The 27,575-nt window shown below is 29.1% G+C and overlaps 4 protein-coding genes, 1 non-coding gene and 1 pseudogene across 5 annotated transcripts; 4 read left to right on the top strand and 2 right to left on the bottom strand.

The window, feature by feature from the left end:
• The first annotated feature begins 10,497 nt into the window (after positions 1-10,497).
• On the top strand, positions 10,498-11,220 carry LOC128392100 (uncharacterized). Its single transcript, XM_053352087.1, has one exon. It carries the CDS (start codon positions 10,579-10,581, stop codon positions 11,218-11,220), a length of 642 nt encoding a protein of 213 aa, XP_053208062.1. The 5' UTR covers positions 10,498-10,578.
• On the top strand, positions 11,214-12,146 carry LOC128392099 (homeobox protein XHOX-7.1'-like). Its single transcript, XM_053352086.1, has one exon. The coding sequence runs from the start codon at positions 11,214-11,216 to the stop codon at positions 12,030-12,032; it is 819 nt and encodes a 272-aa protein (XP_053208061.1). The 3' UTR covers positions 12,033-12,146.
• Positions 12,147-14,476: 2,330 nt separating this feature from the next.
• On the top strand, positions 14,477-15,957 carry LOC128392098 (homeobox protein MSX-2-like). The gene has a single exon (XM_053352085.1). The coding sequence runs from the start codon at positions 14,784-14,786 to the stop codon at positions 15,813-15,815; it is 1,032 nt and encodes a 343-aa protein (XP_053208060.1). The 5' UTR covers positions 14,477-14,783; the 3' UTR covers positions 15,816-15,957.
• Positions 15,958-21,106: 5,149 nt separating this feature from the next.
• On the bottom strand, positions 21,107-22,806 carry LOC128392097 (vacuolar protein sorting-associated protein 11 homolog). Its single transcript, XM_053352084.1, has 2 exons — positions 22,627-22,806; positions 21,107-22,524 (listed from the first exon to the last, which is right to left on the bottom strand). The coding sequence occupies exons 1-2, from the start codon at positions 22,760-22,762 to the stop codon at positions 21,596-21,598; spliced, it is 1,065 nt and encodes a 354-aa protein (XP_053208059.1). The 5' UTR covers positions 22,763-22,806; the 3' UTR covers positions 21,107-21,595.
• A 99-nt stretch (positions 22,807-22,905) lies between these two features.
• LOC128392096 (nuclear exosome regulator NRDE2-like) lies at positions 22,906-27,054 on the top strand (annotated as a pseudogene).
• Positions 26,163-26,329, bottom strand: LOC128392137 (U12 minor spliceosomal RNA). The gene has a single exon (XR_008325944.1). It is a non-coding gene; the product is annotated as a U12 minor spliceosomal RNA (small nuclear RNA).
• Positions 27,055-27,575: the final 521 nt, after the last annotated feature.

Raw genomic sequence — 27,575 nt, 5'->3', positions numbered from 1 at the left:
ATTAGATAGTTGTATATAATTATCGGTGAGTTAATTGTTAATGGTTATCATTTAATTAACTATTAACACGTTATATTAACGTACGACTTTACCTTTGGTCATAACAATTAGATTAATAGTAATGATTAAAAGAGGAGGAAAATCATCTGATTTGATGATTTAATTACTTCATTAATTACAATTACTATTTGTGATCAATTAAATATATTGATTGTAAATATCTCCTTCTCAATTGATCAACTAATCATTGGTAACAATTAATGGTAATTAACATCTGATAATGAACAATATTGATCATAAATTTTTTAATTTTGTTGGATTTGCATAATAATAATTAACAATTAGCTTGGAAATTGTTAATCAATGCAGTTAATTAACTTACTAAATTGCTAAAATCTTTAGATATCAGTTTAAATACCTTTAAATTGACACAATCACAATCTTAATCCACTAAATTAAATGTTAATCACTTTGATGGTTAATTAATTTTTGAGGTAAAAAAAAGTTTCCTTTTCCTAATAGGATTAACTTATTAAAAGTATTTAAAAAAGCAAAATTAAATATATTTATAGTTGATTAATGATTGATTTTAATTAGAATTGTTGAAAATTCTTGCATAATTAATTAGTTGATTAATATCAAATTACGATAAACATGAAAATCAAATCAAATCTAATTCTAATAAGTTGTAACAATCAACAAAAGTCGCGAATGGAAAAAGTTTATCATCAACAAATTGTAACATTTTCAATTGATTACAATCAATGTTTTAAATTGTTTTAGATGAGATTGAGATTAAATTGTTGTCCATACTAATCATTGTACTCATTTATCAACTATTAATTACGATAAAATTTAATATTAATTATGTTTAATTTTGCAAGAAAAAAAAAGTTAATTCTGTCAACAAAAATATGATATGTAACTTGAATTAGTTTAACTAATCATTTGGGTTTCTCATTTGATTACCTTTGAATCTGATTAATGATTAAGATGATTTATCTTAATCCTCTGAAGGTTTTGATTAGTGAGATTTTTTTTCATTTGATTATCTGAGTTTTCAATTAACCTTAGGTTTTAATTTACCTGTTGATTTTTGCTCTTGCTTCCTTTGCAATTAAATTAAATCAAGAAATGAGCAGCAAAAACAAAATCATTGCTACTAATTAACAAGATTGTCATCAGAACCACAACAACATGATAATCAAAGTTAATTGCAATTTATATATATATATTAATAATTATTGTAATTTGCAATTTAAATCATTGAAATTAAGGATCACATTTCAATTACATTGGTAAAATTTGACATCTAAAGATAATGTAACTGATTAAATTGCAAAGTGTGGCATCGAGTTAATCAAATTACAATTAGGATGATCAATCCTTGAAACAATCAACAGGTTAATCAACTTGGGTAAAAATCAATTGGACAAATTGAAGTACAATTAGTTTTAAATCTTTTACCATTGAAACAATTTTCACCACAACTGACCATTCACTTGACCATAATGATAATGATAAAAAAGTACAAAGTGAATAATGATTAATGTTAATCCAATGATTGTGTTGTTAATTGCAATCAATTGATTTATCGGTGAATGAAAAACAAACAAACAAACAAAAAGGCAAAACAATTAATCACAATTTAAGAAACTTTGTTACAATTAAATTACAAAATGAAACGCTAAGGGTCAGTCAAAGTGAAAGGTCAGTTAGCCTAAAGGTCGACCCGTTTTGTCGTGTTCATAATCTTATTAGAACTTTTTTTCTCCTCGAATCTGTAAATTGAGGCAATTATAGTGTTTAACTTTTTTTAACTAATTTAAAAACTTAATTACTGTGATGATAAGACGACAATGATGATAATTACAATAGTTATAATTGGTTTCAATGGAATAAGAAGTTGAAGAAGAAAAAAACTCGAAAATTAACAAAATGCTGAAAGAGATTAACTTTCGACATGGTTTGTGACAGTTAGAGTAACAAATGGAAAAGATAATCCAAAATGGGAGGAGTAGGAGACAAGTAATAATCGGAACAGGAAATGATGAGGATGGAAAAGTGACTCTCTAAGTGTGAGAGAGATTAAAAGAGAGAGATACAAGAAAGGGAAAGAAATAAATATTAAAAGAAAAGTTTCTTCTTTGTTTAGAACTCGTCGATATCAGATGATATGAGGATCATTTAGGACACCCTGTTGAGATGTGGTGTCAGTGAGGCAGAGAGATGATGATGATGATCACCACTTTCAGGATCAACATCATCTTCATCATCATCTTAATATCTTCATGATAATAATCATCATCATCCTATTATTTTAAAACTAATGCGTGTGGCCATTGAGAGTTGCATGTTTCCCATGAAGAGAATGATGAAAATCATATGAGATAAGGTGTGATGATAATCATGATAATATCTTACTAAATGATGATGATAATGATGATGATGTTTTCATCTCAACAGATTAACCATAAGTAATCAATGATTACATTAACTGTCAGTTACAATTATCATCATCATCATGGAGTAAAAAATATTATTTAAAAGGCTCATTTATTGATTTACCTTTTAATTATCATCATCGTAATTTATTTAGTTTCATGAATCATTTCATTAATGTACATAATTAATGCTCATTTTCACGCTAATTTGATTCGGTTAATTTAATTGTCATTAGCTTTTAAATAATATATTTATAAAGGAAAAGGTTAATTAGCAAGAAATTAAATTTCAATATTTGTTTGAATTTCACCAAACAATTTATCGTTATTACCTTTTAATTTAGTTTAAATTTTTTTTTTTAGGAAACTCATTTAAACTTGATCATTATTATTACTAAATTAATTATGATTATGATTCTTGATTGTTGATGATAAGGGACAGTAATTTACTGATCATTTGCAGTTCGCAAATTGATTAAAATCATAACGACAAATTTGATTAAAATTTACTTTTCATTTTGTTTTTTTTTCTCGTTGCTTGATTAATATAATTTATGTTGATTGTTAATTGCTGATCTCTCCTGTTAATCATGATGATGATTACCTGTAATAATTAATTTGATTTAATCGTTTCCAGTTGTAGTGAACTTTAATTGCTCTCGGTATGTTTGTTTTTGTGTTAGCTAAATTGTTGACAATTAACAGTAAATGATTAACTGAATCTCATTGAGTTTTCAAGGGGAAAAATTTTTAACTTTTATATTTTGACAGATTGTTAGTTAATTGTTTATCTTTTTCTTTTAATTTGGTTAGTTAATTGTTGTTGATTAGTTTTTGAGATGTTCATCTACTAACATCTTACTGTTATTGATTAATCATAATTTAGTTTAAAATCTAATTAATTACACAGTTCTATGTAGTTAATTGTTCAACTTTTAGTTTGTAAATTATGATGATGAACATTTTGATTATCAGATATAACAAATTTTTGTGTGTGTTGATTAAAATTAATCCGGTTAATGGTTTAATAAATTTTGCTAATGATTAGATTGATAAATAGCTAGCATAACCACTGATTGTTATCATTGATGGAAAACCTCAAGCAATTAACTAATCATGATAACATGAGCTTTAATCAAATTGATCACCGAATCAAATCAAACTGATCACAATTTTAACCAAAATCTTTTCCGATGGTCAATCAAAGTGACCAATGTCAAATACAATAGCAATTTGATATTAGTAATTAATTGTTGGATTGATCAACATAAGGTTAATGGTAAATTACATTTCTCTTTGAGTTAATTGTTGAATTAAATTGTGATTGCATGTTGTTAATTCAAATTGTTGTTATATTCACAAAGGTAACAACAGTTTTCATTTGTCGGATCAATGAGTTTACCTTTAATTGTAAATTTAATGGATCAATGGATTTACCTTGTTAATCACTCATCTAATCCAGTGTTTTCATCTTCATCATCTTCTAGTATATATCTTCATAATAGATCCATAGATTAAGATGAAGATAAAGATGAAAAAAAATCTCTGAATGAATTGACTGAAAAGAGGATCTTGATCGTCTTCCTCATCTTCAGTAGTTACTATTGAGGCAGAACAATTTAGTAAATCATTTCATTAATGATGGAGTAATTTGATGATGGATCACCTCACTCTCTCTCTCTCTTCCGATATTATCTCTCATCTTACTCATCATCATCATCATCATCATCTTCATCTTGATTGGTTACAATTTCATCATTATCTTTTTTGTCTGTTATTATCGTTTACCAATTTATCTAGTGAACAATTTACTAATAGCGAAGCATAATTATCGCCATTGATTCTTGGAGACAAAGCTAATTTTCTGTATTTGCTCCTTCTCATCATCATATTTATCATCTCTCTCTCTCTCTCTCTCTCTCTCTCTCTCTGATAATTTTCTAAAACACAACATTTGGGAATCGGTGATACAATTGGTTTTCCTCATTCTCTGTAACCGTTAATTCAGTTTATTGACAGAAATCAGATGATAATGATTAGTAGACGGAAGAAGATGAAAGTGGGTGGAGTAGGTGGGAGATCCATGGTGATGATGATGAGCAGAAATTAATTAAAGTTCTAATTAGTGGAGAAAAAAAATTTCCTCCTAAATTGTTTTGATATTTCGAGTTCTAATTATGAGTTAATTTCCATGTGATACTTATTATATTAATATTATATCAAGTTTGAGATGATTTCTCTCATGATACTTGTATTTAATCAACAATTAAGAGATTCCTAACTTGATTAGTTGATTAAATGTTGTTGTCTATGGTTTTGTATGTTGCCTTTTGTTTGTTTATCAACAATTAACTTCAATGTTGGTGGTCACAATTAACAATCAACCATAACTAACCTAATTGTTACACAAGATTAAAATGTAATTAATTAACTCACTAATTGTGTCAATTGTGTAGCTAAATTTTTAATGGGAATACCAACAAGTTTAAATTGTTTTCCCTTGTTAACAATTGACTTGAAATTGTTATTAATTAACTTTAATATCACAATTAACATAAGAAATATCTTAATTAATGTTCATCAACTTAATATCTCAAGTCAATTGGTTTAAATAAACTAATTGTTTAATCAATTGTCTTGAACTTGAATTGATTTGATTGTTTTTTTTTCAATTTCTAATTCCTGATTAGTTAATTGTGATTATCATCATCATCATCATTTGATTGACCTTTCAAATTGTAAATCTAATTGTAATCAATCAACTGTTATCATGTTGATATAATTAACTTAGCAACATTCAATCAAGTGTTAGTGTTACCTTTAATTATGATTAAATCTTGTATTTAATTATAAATGGTTAATTAAAATAAACAATTTGATCGTGATCCTTGTTTTTATTTTGTTAATTTTTTTCCAAATCTTAAATCAGTAATTAAATTTGATTCTAATCAATCAAAAGTATAATAAAATCAATATTTAATTCAGTGGTAGATTTTTAAATATCAATTGATTTATAAATTGTTGTGAAATTGTAACAACAATTAGTGTAGTAAATGTTTCATATTAACTAATTGTGATTAAACATCTAGGAAACTTATGATTAACTTTAATTACTATTGATTAGGGGGAAAAAAATTAAAATCAATTAAAACAAATCAAATCAAACTAATATTATGATTGATTGACTAAATGATATTAATTGTTAATTTAGTAAAATCAATCAAAACTGTCAAACAATTTAATTGGTTTGAAAAATGTGAACACTTAAAACGTAATAATTAAGTTAATTGTTCATTGCAATTAAAACGGAAAATTAAAGTTAATCAACTATTTATTTATATTACAAAGTAATTAATAATAGAAGGCAATAAATTAAAAATCAATCAGCACAATTGATTAAAAATAATAAACAAATAAAGACCAAAACAATTAAATAAAAGTATTGATTGGAAATCGTTAATCAATTGATCAGGTAAACGAAAAAATCAAATTAGTTGAAACAAAATCAACCATCATAATTGAATAATAATCTAATCACAAATCAATCTAGTTGATAATTAACCTCTTTCCCTGATTGCTTATTGGCATAAACGTAACCAATATTGGCTTGATTGTTAACAATTAACAATCAGTAATCAATGTTGACCATCAGATGACCAGTGGGTCTATTTTTTTGCAAGTCATTCACAAGGAAAACTAATACAATTGCCTTAAGATAAACTTGTAACACTTACAAGGGATCAAGTTTGTCCATTGATCTGCAACTGATAAGTTACAATCAGTGGTCACTTGTTGGACCACTGGTCAGTTTGGAAATATTTTCCTTCTTTACCTCATGCTGATGATACTCAACTTACATGAAGATGTAGAAGAAGATGATGAAGGAAGATGATCTTCTTCTCATGAAAAACTCATCTTCTTTTTCATGGTTAATTTTTTTATCTTTCATCAATTTCTTCATAACATTTCGCCTCAGGCTCTTTATTTTTTCTGCTTCTTCTCTTTCTCTTCTCTTTATCATCTTCTTTCTTATTATCTACCTCTCTCTCTCTCTCTTTCTATCATCTTATCTTCATCTTCCGTGTCAATGTAAATGGCTAACTAACTTGACTAATCAACTGATTAACCTATTATGTTAACCTTGTCAGTGGAAGTTGTTGTTTGGATTTAAATTGTTGTTGTTATGTTTTTTTAGCTTCTTTAATTTATTTTCCCGTTTAACTAATCAACTAATCACTCGTTAATGACACTTAAACCGATTATCATTTCTAAATCATCTTCCTTGGTGGATAATTGTAGTAAAGGCTTTAATCAATTTCATCACCAGCATCATCATCATCATCGTTATCATAATGTTATCATTTTTGACTTTTTCCTCTAATCAAGATCATCTTCTTGGTTATTATCCAGTTAACTATTATTAAAACAATCAAATGGTTTAATCTAATCTACTAATCTTGATAGCATCTTTCATCATCATCATCATCATCATTTTCATCTTGTAAAATAACTGATTTAGGACAATTTACCTATGGTAATGATAACAATTAACATGGTTCATCGTTAATTGTTATCGTTAAGAAAGTAAAGCAAATAGTTGACTGAGTTTGATGAATGTTATTTTATTGTAAATGATGAGGATGCAAATGATGATTGAGATGAAAACAAATATTTTTGGAAGATAAATAAGATACATATTTCTCTCTCTCTCTCTCTCTCTCTCTCTCTCTTTATATTAATAGTTTATCATCTTCTCTCTGTCTTCCTGACATCTCCCGTCAAGAAGCTCATTTACACTCTTGATGCTACTGAGACTCATTGAGACTTTAAATGGTTCACTTGAAACCACAAAGATGATGAGGATGAAAATTCCATTCGAATTTTTTTTTCTTCATCTTCCTCATCATCTCCTTCTTTTCATCTTCTTCTTATTCTGTTGTTCTGGTCAAACAGTTTTGTGGTTTCAAATTGGTGACTTTAAGACAGGAAATATCCTCCTTCTAATGATGACAGTTTACTCAGTCATCATTATTGTCATTTTAATTGTCATCAAATTGCGGGTTAAAAGTATAACCATTATCATCACATATGCAAATTAGTTGAATTATTTTTCTCCAACTTGATTGGTTAAACTGCTCTTATAAAGAGGAAGAGGAAGTGGGAGGATAAAAAGATAGGGATGAGTAAGAAAGTTCTGTATTTAGATTAGTTCGAAGTTCTCTCTCTCTCTCTCCCTCTCTCTCTCTCTTCTTTCTTTCTTTCCAATAATAAACAAATCGTTTTGTTATTGATTTATTTTTCCATCAGAAATTTAGATGATAATTAACTAATCATTATATTGTTTGAATCAATCTGATGAAACTGCTAATGATTAGTAATCATTAAGACGAGTGGAAAGAGAAAGAGAGAAACAGATTCGATTAAAAAAAAGTTCTAATGTTCAATGCGATAAGATAATTAGTCTTAAATCATACTGATCATTAAATTATCATCCAAGAGATGAAATCATTATAATTTACAGTAATCCAGGAGTAATTAACTTAACTAATAACAATTAAAAACTCGAATCGCTCTCGAAACTTTTGTTTTTCATTTTAAACTTTAAAATTGATCAACTCACGCAATTGATTTAATAATGATTTCCAATTGACCTTAATAGTTGTTTGTCAAAGTTTAATTTTTCAATTAAGATAATAACAATTAACTGATGGGATAATTAAAGGTTTTTTATTGTATCGTATCCACTGGGATAATTAATAAATTTGATTAAGTTTTTTGTTTGTGACTTTTTGATATACAAAAGCATTTGAAGCTTAATTGCTTTGAAATAATTGTTAATCAATGATCATGATTAACCAACAATATTTTCATTTATCACACAATCAGTTAATTGCAATCAATTTGAGCTCAGATTTGATTGATTGAATAAAACAAAACAGTTCTAAATGAGTATTAATCACTGTGACATATGAACTTAATTTAGTTTCAGATAAAGACAATTAAGTCATCATATTAATCACTTTAAACCATTATTACAATTGACACGATAAACAATTAAATGAAAGAAATTGATTACTTAGACCTATTTATTTGCATATCGATGTTTAATCATTGGAAGCAATTAAACATCTCAAATTGAAATTAATGATTATACCAATATTGTATTCATCCCGTTGTTTTAGTTAATTCATTTGATTGTTAAAATGTTGATAACTGCCCAGATAGATTTAGTTTGCTACTATTTTATTTGAACGATTTATTGGTTGATTGTGAATCAAATTGTTATCATCGAGTCTGTGAAAATTGATGATGTTGATAATTATTATTATGTTTAACACACTTGTAATTATCTTGGTGTGAATTCATTGATAATCATATCACTCAAATATCATCATCATCATCATCTTCTTCATCTTCATGATGATCAGCATCATTATCATGATGGTGGTGAGGATAAAGATCAGGATGAAGATGAGTATGAGGATGAGGATTAGGATATTTATCATGATGTAATAATAATAGATTTAAATGAGACTATAAATAGATAATGAAGATGAAGATGGTGAAGATGATGATGAAGTTGGAATCGAATCTGAATTTAAAATTGAAATTGAAATTGGCAAATGTTAAGATGATGCTAAGAGATGCTGAGTGTGCGGTTGGTGATGAGGATGAGGATGAAGATGAAGATAAAGATATGGATAAAAAAATAGGACCGATGACAGATTGTAGTGAAAAAATTATCTGGTAACGTTAATGATAATTGCAATTTGATTGTTCCAACCAATAACATGAATGAAATAAACAATAGTGACTGTTAGGGATGAAGATAGTAATCAATTTGTGTTGATCAATATATTTGATGATTAAGGTTAATTGTTAAATTTTTCAATAATATTTTAAATTGTTTACTAATTTTTTAACGAGTAAATTGTTTTACAATTGAAATTTCATCTTAACAAACGATTTTCATTTTGTGACCTCAGGCAAAAGTAAATGGATGATGATTATGATGAGGAGGAGGATGAGGATAAAGATGATCAATTAAACGATCCAAGGTGATGGTGGTAAATGTATTGGGTGATAGGATAATTAATCAATTGATTAATTTACTAATTTACGCCTTGAGGTTAACCATAATTGACATGAGAGTTTAAGTTAATTATTATCATTGGAAAGAAAAAAGAAAATTGAAAAAAATTCTCAAACTTTTGCTTCTCTTTCAAATTAGTTGTGTTCATCATTTTCAAGGTAAGAACAAGATGATGATGAAGATGATGAAGAAGATGATGAATCATGATGATGATAAATATCTTCACGATTGTAAATATTATTTACCTGAATCTCTATAATCAGCTGATTGTATTTTTAACCTTCTAAAATCATTTCAACCAGCAGAAAGTTGTTCTGATCATGAACTTTTAGGAAACACTGAGAATACAATTACTTACGATAATCGGATTAAATTTAATTGTCACTAATTTGAGTTGATTGTTTGATTCGTTGAGACGAGAAGCTTCAATGTGACTAATAAATTCGGCTCAATTGTTAATTGTTTCCAGTTCGTTACAGCAAAAAATGAACCTTTTGTTTTCTTTGTTTTTGATAGATTGTTAATTAACTAGTTAATTGTTAATTATAATTAGAAAACTAGTATTTAGTTTAAACTCCTCCCAATCTACAGTTCCAAAGGAGGAGTTATCTAAATTGAAGGCGGAACTCAAATGATGTTTATTATTTGTTAAATCGTCATCACCATCAACCTAATCATTTGAATCATAATCTTAATCATAATCAGTTTGTAATCATCACAATTACACAATCAAATTGTTTGATTTTGTATTTACAAACTAAATCATTGAATCTCTGTGTGCAATTTTAATTGTTTCCTATTGTGATTGTTAACATTTAACTTAAGTGACAATTAACCGAAATCTATGAGTTTGTAATTGCTTCAGATGAACGGAAATGATTATCAAGTGATTAACAATTTAGTAATTAAATTGTTTTGATATTAGTAACTTTGGATTTGACTTTTTTACTTTTGTCAAGTTTGAGTTTGATTTTGTACTAATGTGTTTAAATTGCTTTCGTTTGATTCATTGAATTTAAAAGTTAAATTAACGATAATTTCATGTCTACCAGAATCATCATGGTAACACCAAGTTCTGAATCTTTAACCAGTCGATCACATTTTAATATTCAACAAATTTTGGGCTTAGATGAATCGACAACCTCATCGATTGTAATTAACCAGTGTGATTCAGGTCGAAGTACACCAATTGTTGAACCGATCGATTGTGACGAAGATGAAGATGAGGAAGTGGAAGTGGAAGGTGAAGAAATTGATGAGGATGAAGAAGATGATGATAGTGATGGTGATGGAACAATTTGTACACCAACACCAACACCGATAATAATCACTAATGGTGGTTGGAATTCACCAAACGATAAGAAAACTAAATCCAACGACAATTGCAACAGTCCCAAGACTAAATCAGCATCGTTATCACCTCAGCCTCGACCATCATCATCATCATTATCACCAAACAATCAACAAAAACAATCTCCATCGAATCAAATTAAAAGCAATAATGAAGAGGCTAAATCGTCATCATCATCAACATCATCACAGAAAAGTAATGGTCATGATAAAGTTCAGAATATGGATTCTGATCAAAATCAAACACCGACTCCAACTTGTTCCCCCTCATTAACACCTCATCAACAGCACCAACAACAGGGTTTCCCACATTTTCATCAGCATCCATGTTGAATGCTTATTTATATCGACCCACAACCGCTGCAGCAGTTGCCCTAATGTCCGGACTCCAAGGGCACCCGAATGGTTATCCTCATCACGCTCAGCACCACTTGTCCCACTCTCATCATTCAATGTCCCTCAACTCAGGCCTATCATCCTTACCCACCGTGGGCTCAGTTAAATGTCAACTTCGCCGACACAAGTCCAATCGAAAACCTCGAACTCCTTTTACCACTCAACAACTTCTCGCCTTAGAACGTAAATTTAAAGCTAAACAATATCTTTCCATTGCTGAAAGAGCCGAATTCTCATCTTCTCTTAATTTAACCGAAACTCAGGTCAAAATTTGGTTCCAAAATCGTCGGGCCAAAGAGAAACGGTTAAAAGAAGCGGAAATTGAAAAAATTCGTATGGCCTCAAGACCGGCGACCATTTTATCATCTCATCCGTTTTCACTTTCCTCCGGATTCCCACCCAATGGTCATCATCACCTCTCATTACACCATCACCACAATCAAGCACATCATCCATCAGTATTATCATCCAATGGTCTTCCTCATCATCATGCTCATAATTTAATCTCATCTTCATCACCTCCAATATCATCATCATCCTCTAGTCATCATAATCCTTATCAATATCAATCTAATGTTAATCCATCATCATCCCAATCTAATCTTCATCCATTTGCTGGTTTAATGTCCCACCTTAATCTGTTGGCTCAATCAAATCTATTTAATAGTAACAATAATAATCCAATTAATTCTGATACTAGGAAAACAATTAACTCATCACCTTCACCTGGATCATCATCTTGTATGTAATCAAGTTAATCATCATCACAAATCATATTAAGTTAAACAAGATTAACATTCTTACTCTTTGATAAAATCATTAATCAATCATTAATCATTAAAGAATCAGCATCTTAATTGTGATGATACGATTTATTTTTTATAGCTTAATTGAATTGTTTTACTATTCGTAATTAAACAATTGTCAAAGACAATTAAAATCACATTAATGTTTATCCTTTAATTTTTTATCCTGTTTTGTTGTGTTTTAATTTAAATTGTTGTCGCTCAGTTTAGTGATAATAAGCTGATTGCTGATGGTCAGTGGGTGGTAATTGTAATGGTCAGTAATGATTATGGGTGGGTTATTGTGTTAATTGTAATTTGATGATAATCATTTTGCTTGTAAATTGTTTCAAGCTATGATACCAGAACTAATCTAATTGTTGCAAAGTTAATTGTTGAGTTTCCGGTAAGTATCAACTTTACAAACTGTTGATGTTGCTAATGGTGAATTGATATTCAGCCTTTTTTTCATCATACTAATTAAGTTAATCATCTTGGCAAGATCAAGTTTAAAAACACAAAACTTTTCAAGACGATAATTGATTTTAACAATTTAAAGCGGGCAAAATTTTTCAAATAACAATTAAGTTCACCTAATTGTTGACAAAATTAGAAAACCGTTTTCATGCAACATTTGATTTTCATTCATTATTGTGATTGATTTTCTATGATCGTTGCCAATTAACACAATCAGGAACTTACAGTTATCAATATATTTAACATTAAATGTGAAACAATTAAAGTCTTAAACTGATATGTTGATCTACAGGGTAGCTCATCAAGTTTTTTTTCATGAATAACGTTTTGATTTTGAGGATTTTGACTTCAGATTCTGAGAGTTTGGATGAAACTTTATTGTCATTTCTCAATAATAACGAGCTCCCTTTACAAGGAGTAATTTTCAAGGTCATTTGATGGTAACATTGAATTCAACTTTGAAAATTAGACATGATGATTGCGACTATCAAATGACCTTGAGAGATCTCGCTTCTTACGAAATGATCGAAATGATCTTGATGCTAAAATATGACAAATAAGTATTACTTAAACTCTTGAATTAATACTTGAATCTATGGTGAAAGATATTCAAACAGCTCGTTATTCATGAGAAACTTGTTTGAAACTTGGTGAATAACTATTAATAAATTATTATATTAATATTTGAGAGAAGATTAAATTATGACCGATTGTTAATAATTAGTTGATTGTGAATCAAATTGTTATCATCGAGTCTTTGAAAATTGATGATGTTGATAATTATTATTATGTTTAACACACTTGTAATTATCTTGGTGTGAATTCATTGATAATCATATCACTCAAATATCATCATCATCATCATCTTCTTCTTCATCTTCATGATGATCAGCATCATTATCATGATGGTGGTGAGGATAAAGATTAGGATGAAGATGAGTATGAGGATGAGGATGAGGATATTTATCATGATGTAATAATAATAGATTTAAATGAGACTATAAATAGATAATGAAGATGATGATGAAGTTGGAATCGAATCTGAATTTAAAATTGAAATTGAAATTGGCAAATGTTAAGATGATGCTAAGAGATGCTGAGTGTGCGGTTGGTGATGAGGATGAGGATGAAGATGAAGATAAAGATATGGATAAAAAAATAGGACCGATGACAGATTGTAGTGAAAAAATTATCTGGTAACGTTAATGATAATTGCAATTTGATTGTTCCAACCAATAACATGAATAATAAATATGACAACTTACAGCTCATATTCAGTAATCAACTAATCATGACAATTATAATTATCAGCTATTGATATTTATTTATAACATGATAGACACTTAAATAAGATCATTTCTAATTGAACAACAATTAGCTTGATTCGTTCAACTAATAATTGATCATTTTTCACTAATTTCTCTCAAATATCTCAAAATCAAAGACTTAAACAGTCAAAACTTTGATTGTTAATCAAGTGATACTCATTAAAAAAAAATAATCCAACAATTTGAGGTTAACCTTAATTGTTACCATTTACCACAAGGTTAATTGTTGTGTTAAGGAAACAACAATTAATAGACTGTAAAGTTAAAAAGGTAAAATAAGATAAACATGATTAAGGTGATTAAGGATTAAGCTCAAAGTTATCAGGTTTTATTAAGAAAATTAGTTAATTTTTATTGATTGTTGCTCATGATTCTCTTAATTATCGTAATTGAAATTGGATTCAACAATCAACTCGAATGGGAAAAAGTTCTAACTCCTCCTTTTCTACAGTAAATCGTTATTCTTATTGGTTAGAACTAAATGTTTGGGTGGAGTTGAAGGCGGAACTATAATGTTATTAACAAAACAAACTTTTCTTCATCTTCCTCATCATCCTCATCTTCAGCATCATCTTCATCTTCATCCTTATCATCATCATAATTTTTAATCAACTTCAGTCAAAATAAAGGTGAAACCAGCTAACAAATTGCCAACAGTCAACACTGTTTATTGATATTTTAATTATTATCAATAATTGATTTCTAATTGAACATTTTGTTTGATTGTTGATCATTCAATCAGTTAATTTACTTGTGTCACCATTTTGAATGTAATTTTGCCTTATCAGTATGTTTAATGTCCTTTAATTGGCTTTAAATTTAGTTAAACTTTGTTTTTTGATTGTTAACAAAGTTGTTAATTGTTTTGTCTTACAATTTGTTTTTTGTTTTGATTTGATATACCAAAGTCATGGTAACACCGAGTTCATTATCAACTACACCAAGTAAATCACATTTTAATATTCAACAAATATTAGGATTAGATGAGACTTCAAAATCATCAATTAATCATCAACAATCAGCTAAATCAACTGATCAAGAGAATGGTTCAAGGATTATTATTAATTGTGATTCTACTTCTCAACAATCAATAACACCAACAACAACAATTGATTGGGATAATAATAATGAATCAAATGATGAAGATACAAATAATCAGGAAACTATGTCACTCTCTTCAGCTCGATCAACACCGGAACCGGAAGATGATAATCGATTGACACCTTTATCGTCCCAAACAATTTTACCACGACAATCATCATCAGCATCATCTTCATCTCGATCACCAAATCAACAGGAACCTTCAAATTGTTTATCGACCTTAACCTCTGCCTCCATGCTGAACGCTTACCTTTACCGACCCTCTCCGACAAACACAGCAGCCGCAGCAGCGGCTCTTGTTTCAGGACTATTAGACTATCGATTTGCAGCCGCTGCCGCTGCAGCCAAAGGAGGAGGCGGAGGAATCGGATCATCAACACCAAACTCAATTCTATCAATGAATGGTACCAATTTCTCAGGTGAACCCTTAGAGCCCTTGAAAATACCTACAACCATGAAATGTCAACTTCGCCGACACAAGTCCAATCGAAAACCTCGAACTCCTTTTACCACTCAACAACTTCTCGCCTTAGAACGTAAATTTAAAGCTAAACAATATCTTTCCATTGCTGAAAGAGCCGAATTCTCATCTTCTCTTAATTTAACCGAAACTCAGGTCAAAATTTGGTTCCAAAATCGTCGAGCCAAAGAGAAACGGTTAAAAGAAGCGGAAATTGAAAAAATTCGTATGGCCTCAAGACCGGCGACCATTTTATCATCTCATCCGTTTTCACTTTCCTCCGGATTCCCACCCAATGGTCATCATCACCTCTCATTACACCATCAGCATCCTCATCAATTTCATCACTTTCATCATCATCCTCATCATCATTTTCCTTGAAACGATTTTGTTATAATTAAATTAATTTAAATTCTTCTTTTGTTACTCATCAACAATTAAAAACGATTTGTAAATTATTTTCATGTCGATAATCACAATTAAAGTAACAATCAATCAACCAGGTCACCAATTAATATTATTACCCAAAGTAATAATTAAAAGTTAATCATTTTTCATTCTCTTACCAATCTAATGATATATTCAAATTGATGACAATCATTGATTAAAATTGATCATCAATGAAAACTAATTGTTTAACAGCAAATGGCTCTTTCACATTACAACAATTAATTCATCCGATTAATTAATTAACCGCAACTAATTAAGCAAATTAAGCAGAGGAAAATAATAATAATAACTTAATTGATGATCAGTTAAACTTTTTCATATTAATAATTTAATCCTTCATTGATTATCAGCAATTGATGAGACAATTAACTGATAGATAATATTGATTGGTAATAGAAATTAAGTTAATTGTGACAATTTAATTTCTATTAAACATTTTCTACACTTAATCAACACGCACTTATGATTCATTCACATAGGTAATATCATTTTTAGCATCCTCATCATCATTGTAATCATCATGTTGATCGTGCTCATCATCAAGATGAAAAAAAAAAAATAACAAAACCAAATTAACTTAAATTGTTGCAATTAGATTAATCACTTTTCCTTATTAATCTCACGCTTTTTTCTTGCACCTTAAATTAGTTTAACTTTAATTATATAATTTACTTCATTTATTTCAAGTGATTAAGTCGGTGTTTCCTTTTGATTGTAACAAAGCTTAAATTAACTCTCCTTAATTGTCATTAAATGAACTAAATCAATTTTCAATTGTCTGGTTGGTTAACACATTAAGATTAATAATTTAACGAATGACCAATTTTGTGAATGAAAAATTTACAAATTGATTCACAATCAATTGTTATACTACAAATTGAATGTGAGTGGACAGATTTGATTATTGTAATGTTAAGATTAACTGAATGGTCAATTATTATTTGAAAATCTCAGGTAAATACATTGACCTTCACAATGATGAAAATATATCATATTAATTATTATAAATATTAATAAGACAAGTTGTTGTTGTTGTTGATGATGATAAAAAAAAGTTATGATTTATATCAAGTGCATAGTTAGTTTTGATTAGTTAACTAGCTAGTTAGTTAATAAGTAATATATCAATAATCCAATGCAATTAAAGATGATGATGATGATACTGGATAATCCGATGATGAAAAATGAAGATTCATCAAGGTAGGTTGAAGATAAATTTACCTTAACAATTTAAGGTAATGTCAAAACATTGGAAAGGTAAAGAGATGATGAAGATGAGAAAGTAAAGAAAGAAAAAAGTTTCATTGAAAAGCCCTGAGGGTCAATCTATTAACAAGAGGAAAATGAAACAAGATGAAATGATGATAAGGTAAGAGAGAGAGAGAGAGAGAGAGATGATGATGATGATGATGATGATGATGATAAACGGAAGCAGAAACAATCTTATAATTAGATTTGATTATTGAAAAACCAATAGATTTAGTCTCATCTTATTATCCAATAAAAATGTTCATCATGATGATGATGAGGAGGTTGATCATGATGATCCTTATCTCCATCACCATCAATCCTAATCACTGCCCACTTGACCACCTCCAATTGTTTCAATGATTACAAGAAATACACAGAAAATAATCAATTTTGATTAAAGGTGTTACTTGAAGGCGTTTCAATGTGTTCATGTTAATTGTTAATTGATTTTCAGTTTTAAAATTTACTTCTTTCTTCTGGTTAATCATTTCAAATGTTAAATAACAATTAATTTGCTTGCTGGTTTTGATTATTATCTTTAAATCATGTTGATCATTTGTAGTAATATTTTAACCACTGATTACAATCACTAATAATTAATTAAATTTACCTCATGATTTGTGTGTATGTGTGTTAATTGTGAGTCTTTTTAAGCTTCTTAATTTAAAAACCACCCAACAAACAATTTATTAATTATTTAAGCTAATCAAAGATTGAGAATCAGTAACAACTATTAACGAAAAATATCATTATCGTTAATTATTATCATTAGACATGATTATCATTTGGGAACTTTTTCCAAATACAATAACTAATCATTAATCATTTAGGAAAATGATTGTTACAATTTCAATGATTTATCAGAATTATTAGAAAATACAATTAACACTGATTCAATTGTTTCACAACAATTAAAGACTCGTAACTGATCATGAAAACAAAAGTTTCGAACTTGGAAAGTTTTATCAAATTCGATAGAACTTTTTTCCTTCCGATTGATAAACTCGAAGATTAATTTTACAATTTAATTCTCATAGACCGATCATCTTAATCATCACCAATGATGAAAATGATGATTAGTTGATTGGTAACAAATGTGATAACATTTTGTGTATTATTATTAGAGGAACCACTTTTTTTTGGCAAAAAAATCATTTGAAGTAATTCATCCGATTACAAACAACCTACTCATCCTCATCCTAATCTTCATCATCATCATCTTAATCATCATCCACACTAAATCACTCAATTATAGTTCAGCAAAAAAAACACTTCAAATTGCTCAATTGGTTTCATGTTTATCACTTGTTGTTGTGATTAACTCAACAACAATTTAAAACGATTCAGGTTAATTTAGTGTCTGCCTGTTAACATTTACAGTTGGCAAAAGTTTTAACAATCAATAGCAAATCAATACAATGTTTTCATCTTTATCTTCATCTTTATCTTCATCTTTATCTTCATCTTTATCTTCATCTTTATCTTCATCTTTATCTTCATCTTCATCTTCATCTCCATCTTCATCTTTAAGAGATGCTATCACCATGACAACGTGCTGACGATTTGATATTAAGATTCCTGATTCCGAATTAAATTTGATATTATTTTACAATCTAATTGACAATTAACTGGTAATTTGCTCGCAATTAATAGTTCAATTAACTGATTACTCGTAATGATGATGATAATTGTAATCAAACAATCAAACTTGTCAAGTTTGTTCATCTGAATCTTATTACATATTAACAGTTTATTATTATTAATTACCTTTCAATTGATTAACCAAATGTTTAGCCAATTGGTTAATTAAAGGTAAATTGTTGTTGATCCTCATCAATCATTCAGACTTAAGACAGAAATTAAATTTAATTTAGTTTCTTTTTTTATATTTTATAGAAAATTTTTTTTTCTCTTCTCAATATAATTGATTGATATTCATTTAATTAAACATCTTACAATTAAACATTAATTATTGTTTACCACTGCAATTTACTCAAATTTGACTGAATTTAATTGTAATCATTTCATAATTAAAAAAAACAAAGTTAATTGTAAAAATATATTGAGTTTAATTGTAACCAATTGAACAATTCAGAAGCAGCTTCTGTTGGTTGTGAATATTAATCAAGATTCAACAATTAAAATCGTGATTACAATTAAAGGTTCATGATTTTTGGTGAATCAGTTAATCATTAAAATGATTAACATTTTGATTGGTATAATTTTGTTTTCTATTTAATGATAACAATCAAACTAAATTAGATTTAGCTCTTAATCAAATTAAGTATTAATCTTTTACAGTTTAATCAATAATTGTTAAATTGTCAAAGGTTTTGTGATTAACAATGATTAAGATTATATTATGAGACGATGATGATAATCAACCACCCAAATGAAAAGTGTCAATCAATTTAAATCAATCAATCAGAATTAATCAGCCTGAAGCAATTAAAGGTTTGATTATTAATTAAGTTGCGTTTTTTTTTGAAAAAAAAATCATTAAGTGTTTACACCAAAGTTAAATTACTTGTTAATTGAATTAATTAATCAAATCATCATTAGAAATCAATCAATTGTTAGATTGTTGGTTGCAATAAACTAAATTAACGCGAAATATCAACTAATCAATTGAAAATTTTGGTAAATTGAATATTTTCAGTTGAAGAATTGATTTTAGTTTCCTCAAACTAAATTAATTACATTAATCAAAGTTTTCAAACTAATTATTTAAATTGTTCAATGTTGAATGTGTCAAAATACACATGATGATGATGATAATGAGGCAATGTGATGATGAGGATGAGAAAAGGTCAGTTTATCAAGAGTAAGGGTCAAGGTTCATGTCGATTTCAGTTCATTTGTTTGACATTTCCGATTCCAAATGATGAGGATGATAAACAATTTAGAAAACAAATATTTAGCTTAATCATCATTCATCCTCTTCATTTATGCAAATTAACCTTAAAACAATTAACTAACTAATAAGTGAAGATGGATACATCCTGATGATGAGTTTAAATATAGTTTGATAAACAATTAAATAAATTGTTTTCCAATCATCAACAAACACATTCAATTGTCATCTAATTGACTTTCATGGTTTGAGACAAATAAATGAGTATTTTTGATTGTCTAATTGTTTTCAACAATCAACAATATTGGAAAGTTAGTTAATTGTAAATGATATTAATTTTTCTTGTGGTTCAGTTAAATTGTTTATAGTTAAATTTTGCACAATCAACAAACAATTTACACGTAATAGTAGTTGAAAATTAACTGATTGTTTCTCGCAGTCAATTTTGTCAGAATCAATTGTGATGTTAATGAAAATGGTTAACACAATCAAGTTAATCGCGAGTTAAATAAAAAATTTAGTAGAAAACAAGTTCTCCTCTCTCTCTCTCAAATTGATTAATACAAATCATGGTAATGATAATGATTGTTAATTATAATGATGATGATTAGAATCTTTAAAATTAACTTTAAATTTGTGTGAAAAAAAGGGAATTAAATCAAAAAAGCTTTTGAATTGAGTCTTGGGTGAATTTGTAGTTAATTTCTGTTACCTTGCTAATCGTGACTACGTTTATATTATTTAAGTGTAAGTTAACTAATAGTAATTTAATGACCATTTATTTTGTTGTTATTTGTTTGGGAATCTAATCATTCTGTGTAGTTAAATAACTAACTAATTAACGTATCAACTAATGATAATAATTTATAATTTTGTTTCTCTTTTCTAATTATTTCAATTTGACTTTTTTTCTGCTTTTCTGTCTGTGTGTGTGAGTTTTTTACACTCAACAATCAACCGCAACTACGATAATTAGATTTCATGAAAATTCACTCCTTCTTTTATCCCTCTCTTCCTATTAATTAGGAATTAACATTTAACAGGTTCAATTAAATTGCTCTTGTTGGTGGTGTTGTGATCATGTTGATGTTGGTGATAATAATGGTGTTCATGTTGATGGCGGTTTCATTGTAATTGTTGCTACTGATTACAATTATTTAATAAACATGAATCATTTGTTGCGGTGTTAAATTGTTGTAAAAGTGTAACAGGTTTTAACAGGAGTAGTTTTGTTGATTAACCAGCAATTAAGTGATTCCATTTCAATTCATTATCATTGTTGTTGTTTTGGTGGTGGTGGTTGAGAGTTAACAATGAATGACAATTTTGATAATTGTTGTGACATTTTTTTTTTAACAGCAATTACAATTTCACTTTCTAACTTTCTTCATTTATCTTGGAGGATTTTTTGATTGTCCAAATTATTTTGTCTCTTTGTGGGAAAATAACACAATCAGCTGGAGGCTTGACCATATATATATATTAGATTCGATGATAATGATGATATATTTACATAGATTATTTGGAATTGAATCTTTTTCTTTAAGATATATTTATGAATATATGTGTATGTACATGTAGAAATTTAATTTTTTGGAATTGATTGTTAATCATCATCTATTATGGAACCGAAATTGTTTTCCTTTTGTGTTGTGATCATTGTTGTTAATCTAATTTGCTCAGGTAAACAAAGTGGACATCCTTTGTCTCTCGGTGAGTCTGATGGCATCTCTGGTGATTCCAAACACCCCTGATGATATGAATGACCACAGAGAAAATGGATTGATGGTAATTCTAAGTGCATCTTACAAGATGAACATCGACTTGATTGAAATATTTTGGGCTGAGTTCGAATTGATTCAATTTCATCTCTCATCTTTTCGGTTGACTCTTGATATTCTGAAATAAGCTCATTGTTTTTTGTAACAGTTTCACTTGTTTTGGTTAACCAACGGACTAGATAATCTTTGATTGCAGTTAAAGTGGCATTCGGTGAATTGGTTGATAAAATGTCGATGACACTTATGGGTGGTATTAGATTACGTTTGTCTACCTCTTCAAGTACTCGATGTAAATGGGACATCTCAATTTCCGGAATTTTGGCAAAATACCAAAATGCTCGAACCCATAGGCGTTCATCTTCCTCGCTGAACTTTTCACAAGTGTCCACAATCATATTAACATCATCAACTTCAATGTAATAATCAAGTATAAGATCATAAAGTTGAGCTTGTTGATAGATAAATAATAATCCATCAATAAAATGGTTCATCCGGCATGAGATCATTGCTTGTTCAAAGCTATACTTTCCAGCATTGTCTTTCAAAAGTGACATAATCTTTTTACGTAAATTATCACATTCATCTTGATTTGATTCCTTTTTATAAACAATCAGGTAACAATCAAGTAAACTGTTATAAATTGATTCATCTGCTTTGTCCGGCTCATTGGTTACAATGTATTCCAAGAAAAGGATCATTTTAGTTGGATTGGCTGATTCAAGGAATGGTTCCTCTGAACCCATGTCAGTTGAGTCTATACAAAAGTCATAAAAGAATAGAATAAAATAAAAAAGAAACAAACAATTAGTCTAATTAAATGACAATTAGAATTTAAAAAAAAATATTTTCTACTCACCAAAATCAGAAGAATGAGTTTCACTTTCATCTTGTTTGACTTGAGAAAAGTAACTCGGATCTCGACCTAACGTTTTAAACGATTTTATCAAAGTATCTCGAACATTTTTTGAGAATTTACTATTAATCAAATTCATTATGGATAAAAAAAAATTAACAACAATTAAAGAGTAACAATTAAAAACAAAAGGAAACAAAAAGGAAACAAAAAGTAAACAAAAAGGCGTAAATACGAAGGAAGCGCCATCTGTGTTTTCTAAACACAACTTGAGATGTAAACAAAAATTGAAGAATTTTTTTTCAATGTTTTCATTTGGAGAAGATTTTTAATCATGTTTTCCATCTAATTGTTTGTATATATTTTCCAACTATTTAAATTGTTTTCTATTTCGATTATGTTTCCCTCGGCGTCTAGTTTATCTTCGGGTATTAGTAAAAATCTTACTAATACCGATTGGCTTTATAATCAAAGTTTCCAAGTGCCGGTTGAAACTTTACTAGGTGATGATGATGTTGGTGGTGTTTGTGCCAAGGAAAGTAAATTAAGTGGTGAATTAGGTAAATTATCAGCTGGAGAGATTGGTGATTCTGTTGCCGATGGAAATAGTGATCTTGAACTAGTCGAAGAAATTGTTACCGTGAAAGATAGAGCAAAGAAAAAGAAGAAGAAATCAAAGAAATATCGAGATTCTAGTAATTCCAGAAGTCGATCCAGAAGTGCAACAAGACGAAAACATTCACACCGAAGGAAAAGAGATGATGATTCGCCTTCCAGTCGATCAAGAGATAAGAGAAAAGGTCATAAAAATAGGGAAAGTCGTAAAAGAGATACTGACAGATCAGAATCTCCGACCATCATTAGAGAGGAAAATAATAGCAATGTTTTTGGTAACAAAGTGTTTCTAGAAGAAGTTGGACTTCCGCCTGAAAAAGCTTTTCGTCAAGATACTCGACCAGATAGAAATAATCTAGCATTCGACAGTATTTACAATCTACACGTTTCATCATATGATAAGAAAAAGTGCCTAAGGACCAAATCTTTGCGTAAAATTTTGAATGAAGGTCGACAAAGTACAACCGAAAGATATTTCGATTCAAAACTACAAAAGATGATCAATGATACACCCGAAGACACTGAATCTTTCCCATCAGTCACAGAGAGAGAAACAATTAATTTACCCGAGATGATACCGGTAACTGGGTTAGCATTTAAGGTCATTTCCAATGAAACTCGCAATATTGGCGATAGTATAAAGTTTCCATGATTCTGTAACATCATTTTACATAAAGCCAAAGATCCCGCCAAAGATTCGGCCTCAAAAGATGTAGAAATTTCCTCCTGTCAACAGATGAGAAGAGAATACAAAACAAGAACAAGGAATTCAATGAACACTTGAGATCTCATCCAAACGACATCGAAGGTTGGTTCAAATTTCTTCAATGGCAAGAAGATTGTTTCATCTGGTCAGCATCGGAAAATTGTAGAAAATCCCGTGAAATCGTTTTAGCAGAAAAGAAGCTCAGTATCGTTGAAAAAGCTTTGGAATCTAATCCAAAATGTATGCGTCTTATTTTAGAGCGTCTTGAGATAATGAGGTTCACCTCGACACCTTTTGATCTTGACAAAGAGTGGAAACGATTAATTTTCATTCATCCGAATGTACCGTTAGTTTGGAAAAATTATTTCCTCTTCTTACAAACTCATCTTAAATATTTTTCTATTACAAAAATAACTCGAGCATTTTATAAATGTTTCGATATTTATAACTCAATGTTAGAGGGAACCTTCCAAACGCACCAAATTACACCGAACCTTGAGATGGAAATACTTAAATGTCTTTATCATTTTACTATTTGCCTGAGGCAGTCTGGATATGAAGAGAAATCGATTGCAATTTGGCAAATTCTCATTGAATTTAATCTGTTTACACCCGAAATTTTAACCCTGGAACAACCTGTAGCCGAATGGAAAGTGTTACTTGAACCCTTTTGGGACTCGGGCTGTTCTAGATTCGGTGAACCCGGTGCTCTTGGTTGGATGAATGTGATCAAAACTAAATCTATTAATCAAGGACCTTCAAGGCTTCCAATTGATGAACTAGAGGAGCCGTTGTTTGAACAATTTAGTAACAATAAATCGGCACTTTGGTTGCAACTTGAACTACTTCGTGAAAGACATTATTGGCTTCCTGTTAAAGGACCGGATGCCGATCAAGCCGACGACACCGAAAGAAATGTTTCCATAGAAGATTTAACCAGAATTTTATTCCGTTTTCGCCTTGATCAAACTAAATATCAACTGATTGTCTTTTTTCACAAATTTCTTGGTTCCATTGATTCATCCGATATTCTTGATGATCATTTTCTAATCGATGATAAATCAATTTTTTCTTCGGTCAAAAGTCTTTTCGATTTACGTCCAGTTACAATTTACGATGGTTTTACTTCATTTCAAGATCAAGTTTTCGTTCAATCAATTGAAAAGTTCAAAGGACAATTGAAACAGGAAAAGGAATTGATTATATGGCGGTTAAAGTTTCTAATTGAACAAGTTGATGTAACAATTAAGTACAAAGAAGTTAAAAAGATAATCAAAGATTATCTTAAGATGGAAATTTATCGAAATGATTTAGATGTTTGGCTTCAATTAGCACAATTAGAGATGAAAAAATCTGATGAATCCAAAGAAGCTGTTAACATTTTCACAGCAATTAACTTATTCACCGGAAGGATTAATAATTCTCGCTATTTGTTATCATTTACACGATATTATTGTGAACTTCTACTTGGTATCTCAAGAGATTTTCATTCAACTGATCTTTCATATATTGGAGAAAATTTAAAAGAATCAGAAACCCAAGTGATTAAGATAATTACAAGTGTCACCATTGGTCAAACAATCGAAACAATTAACTCACCATCAATTCTGAAAGCAAAGAAAATGTTGGATACGATGACCCAAGAGGAAGATGAATATTATTTGGACGTTTCATTTTCTAAACTCATTTTACTCTTAATTGTTGACGATTCAGACAAAGCATTTAATTGTTGTGACAATTTACTCTCGAATGGATTAGTTGATCAAAGTAATTTACTTGGAATTTTCACAATTTACCTTCAATTGTTGATATTTGATGCTCGTCGAAAAATCAAATCAATCTCTCGATTGCGACAAACATGTCGTTCAGCATTAGAATTATTTCCTGATAATAAACCATTTCTTTCATTGTTCACAACAATTGAAACCAATATCGCACTTCCAATAACAGTTGACAGGTAATTAACTTAATTGTTACATAAATTTTATCAGAAAATCAATTGTTAATTGTTGTCTTTTTCACTTACAGATTTTTCACCCAATTAATCCGTTCAACAAATTCATCTTGTCTCAACATTTGGATTTTTAAATTACACTTTGAACTGAAACGATTAACAACAATCAAAGGTAACTATCAAATTAACCAACTATTTCTGATCATAATTCACACAATACAACAACTTATCCATTTGCTAATTTACTTTTCATCTTTAATTGTTGGGGTAAAGTTAACAATCAAAGGCAACTTGCAAATAGTAGGCAAGTCACGCATTTGAATTGCAACCGTAACCCCTTCAAAAATTAAGGGCCTTAACTGCCCAAAGGGCAGTTGATGACCTTAGGTCAATAAGGTCTCATAATTTCCTTACTCATTAGTTTGAGGCATAAGAAAATCTATTGAATGGAACCCATTTAAATAGGTTAGAATGAGAAAAGCAAATTGCAGTTCGAAATGATTTATTATTGTTATTGAGATGTTTCTGATTACCCTGAATGTTGAATTGTTCATTTGGATAAAGTTAACAGTTAATTGATTCTTTTTTTCTGATTTTTTTTTGTTTTTCTCTTTCAGACTCGATCGAAGGCTCTTTCCAATCTTTCGATGGTATAATTAGACGGATAAATAGTCTATTTGAAAGATGTTTATCATTCCCTTGTAATCAAGGTATTGTTTTACTTTGGCGATTTTACCTGAAATTCAATATGACCCATGGAAACCACAAGAGAGCTGAATCAATTGTTTACCAGGCAGTTCAACATTGTCCCTGGTCAAGAATAATTTATCTCGATGCCATTGATACTTTTCCTCATCTTCTAACTGATTTGATTACGATTATGGTTGAAAAAGAAATCAGATTAAGAGCTCCATTGGAGGAGATTGATTTACTTTTGAAATCTCGAGGTTTATTAACATGTAATGATGAAGATGAAAATGAGGATAAGGATGAGGATGAGGATGAGGATGTTAATGGTCAACAGGAAGAAACTGGACAATCAATTGGCGATATTGATGAAGATAGTGAGGACTCAATGAAAGATGAAAAAAATGTAGAAAGTGTTTGATATTTTTAATTGTTACGTCGACTTTGATTAAAGATTAATTGATTGAGAAAATAATGTAATTACAAATATTTAGATGAACGAAAGAAAATTAAATTAAATTTGTCAACTTTTCCCTCCAAATGATTAACATCAGGAAAAGGGAAACCAAATTAGGAAAATATCATCATAATTATGATTATATTTTTGTTACATTTAATTGTTGGTAATTAGCACTAATTAGGTGAAAAGGTGTTGATTATGTTAACAAAATTATTTTTAATTGAAAAGATTGACAATTAGTCGGTTATTCATTTTCCGTAGTTACTTTTGCAACGGTTATGATGCGGTTTTTGATTTAACCAATTAATAAATTGTATTAAATTGGTTGAATTGTTAAATGGTAATTAAATGAAATTTAGTAGGTCAGTCTAAGAATAAGAAACAATTTAACAATAGGTTAAATATTAGGTCATTTTCATTGAAAAGTTTCAAATTTGGTTGATTAATTTTGTTGATTGTTTGATTTTCTTATACTTATATAATTATTACAATAAATCAACAAAAAGATTGAAATTGTTTACAATTAGCTG

Source organism: Panonychus citri, unplaced genomic scaffold, assembly GCF_014898815.1.
Source record: "Panonychus citri isolate SS breed McGregor unplaced genomic scaffold, ASM1489881v1 Contig00135, whole genome shotgun sequence".
Classification (NCBI taxonomy): domain Eukaryota; kingdom Metazoa; phylum Arthropoda; class Arachnida; order Trombidiformes; family Tetranychidae; genus Panonychus; species Panonychus citri.
This window is presented reverse-complemented; position numbering and strand designations above follow the sequence as displayed.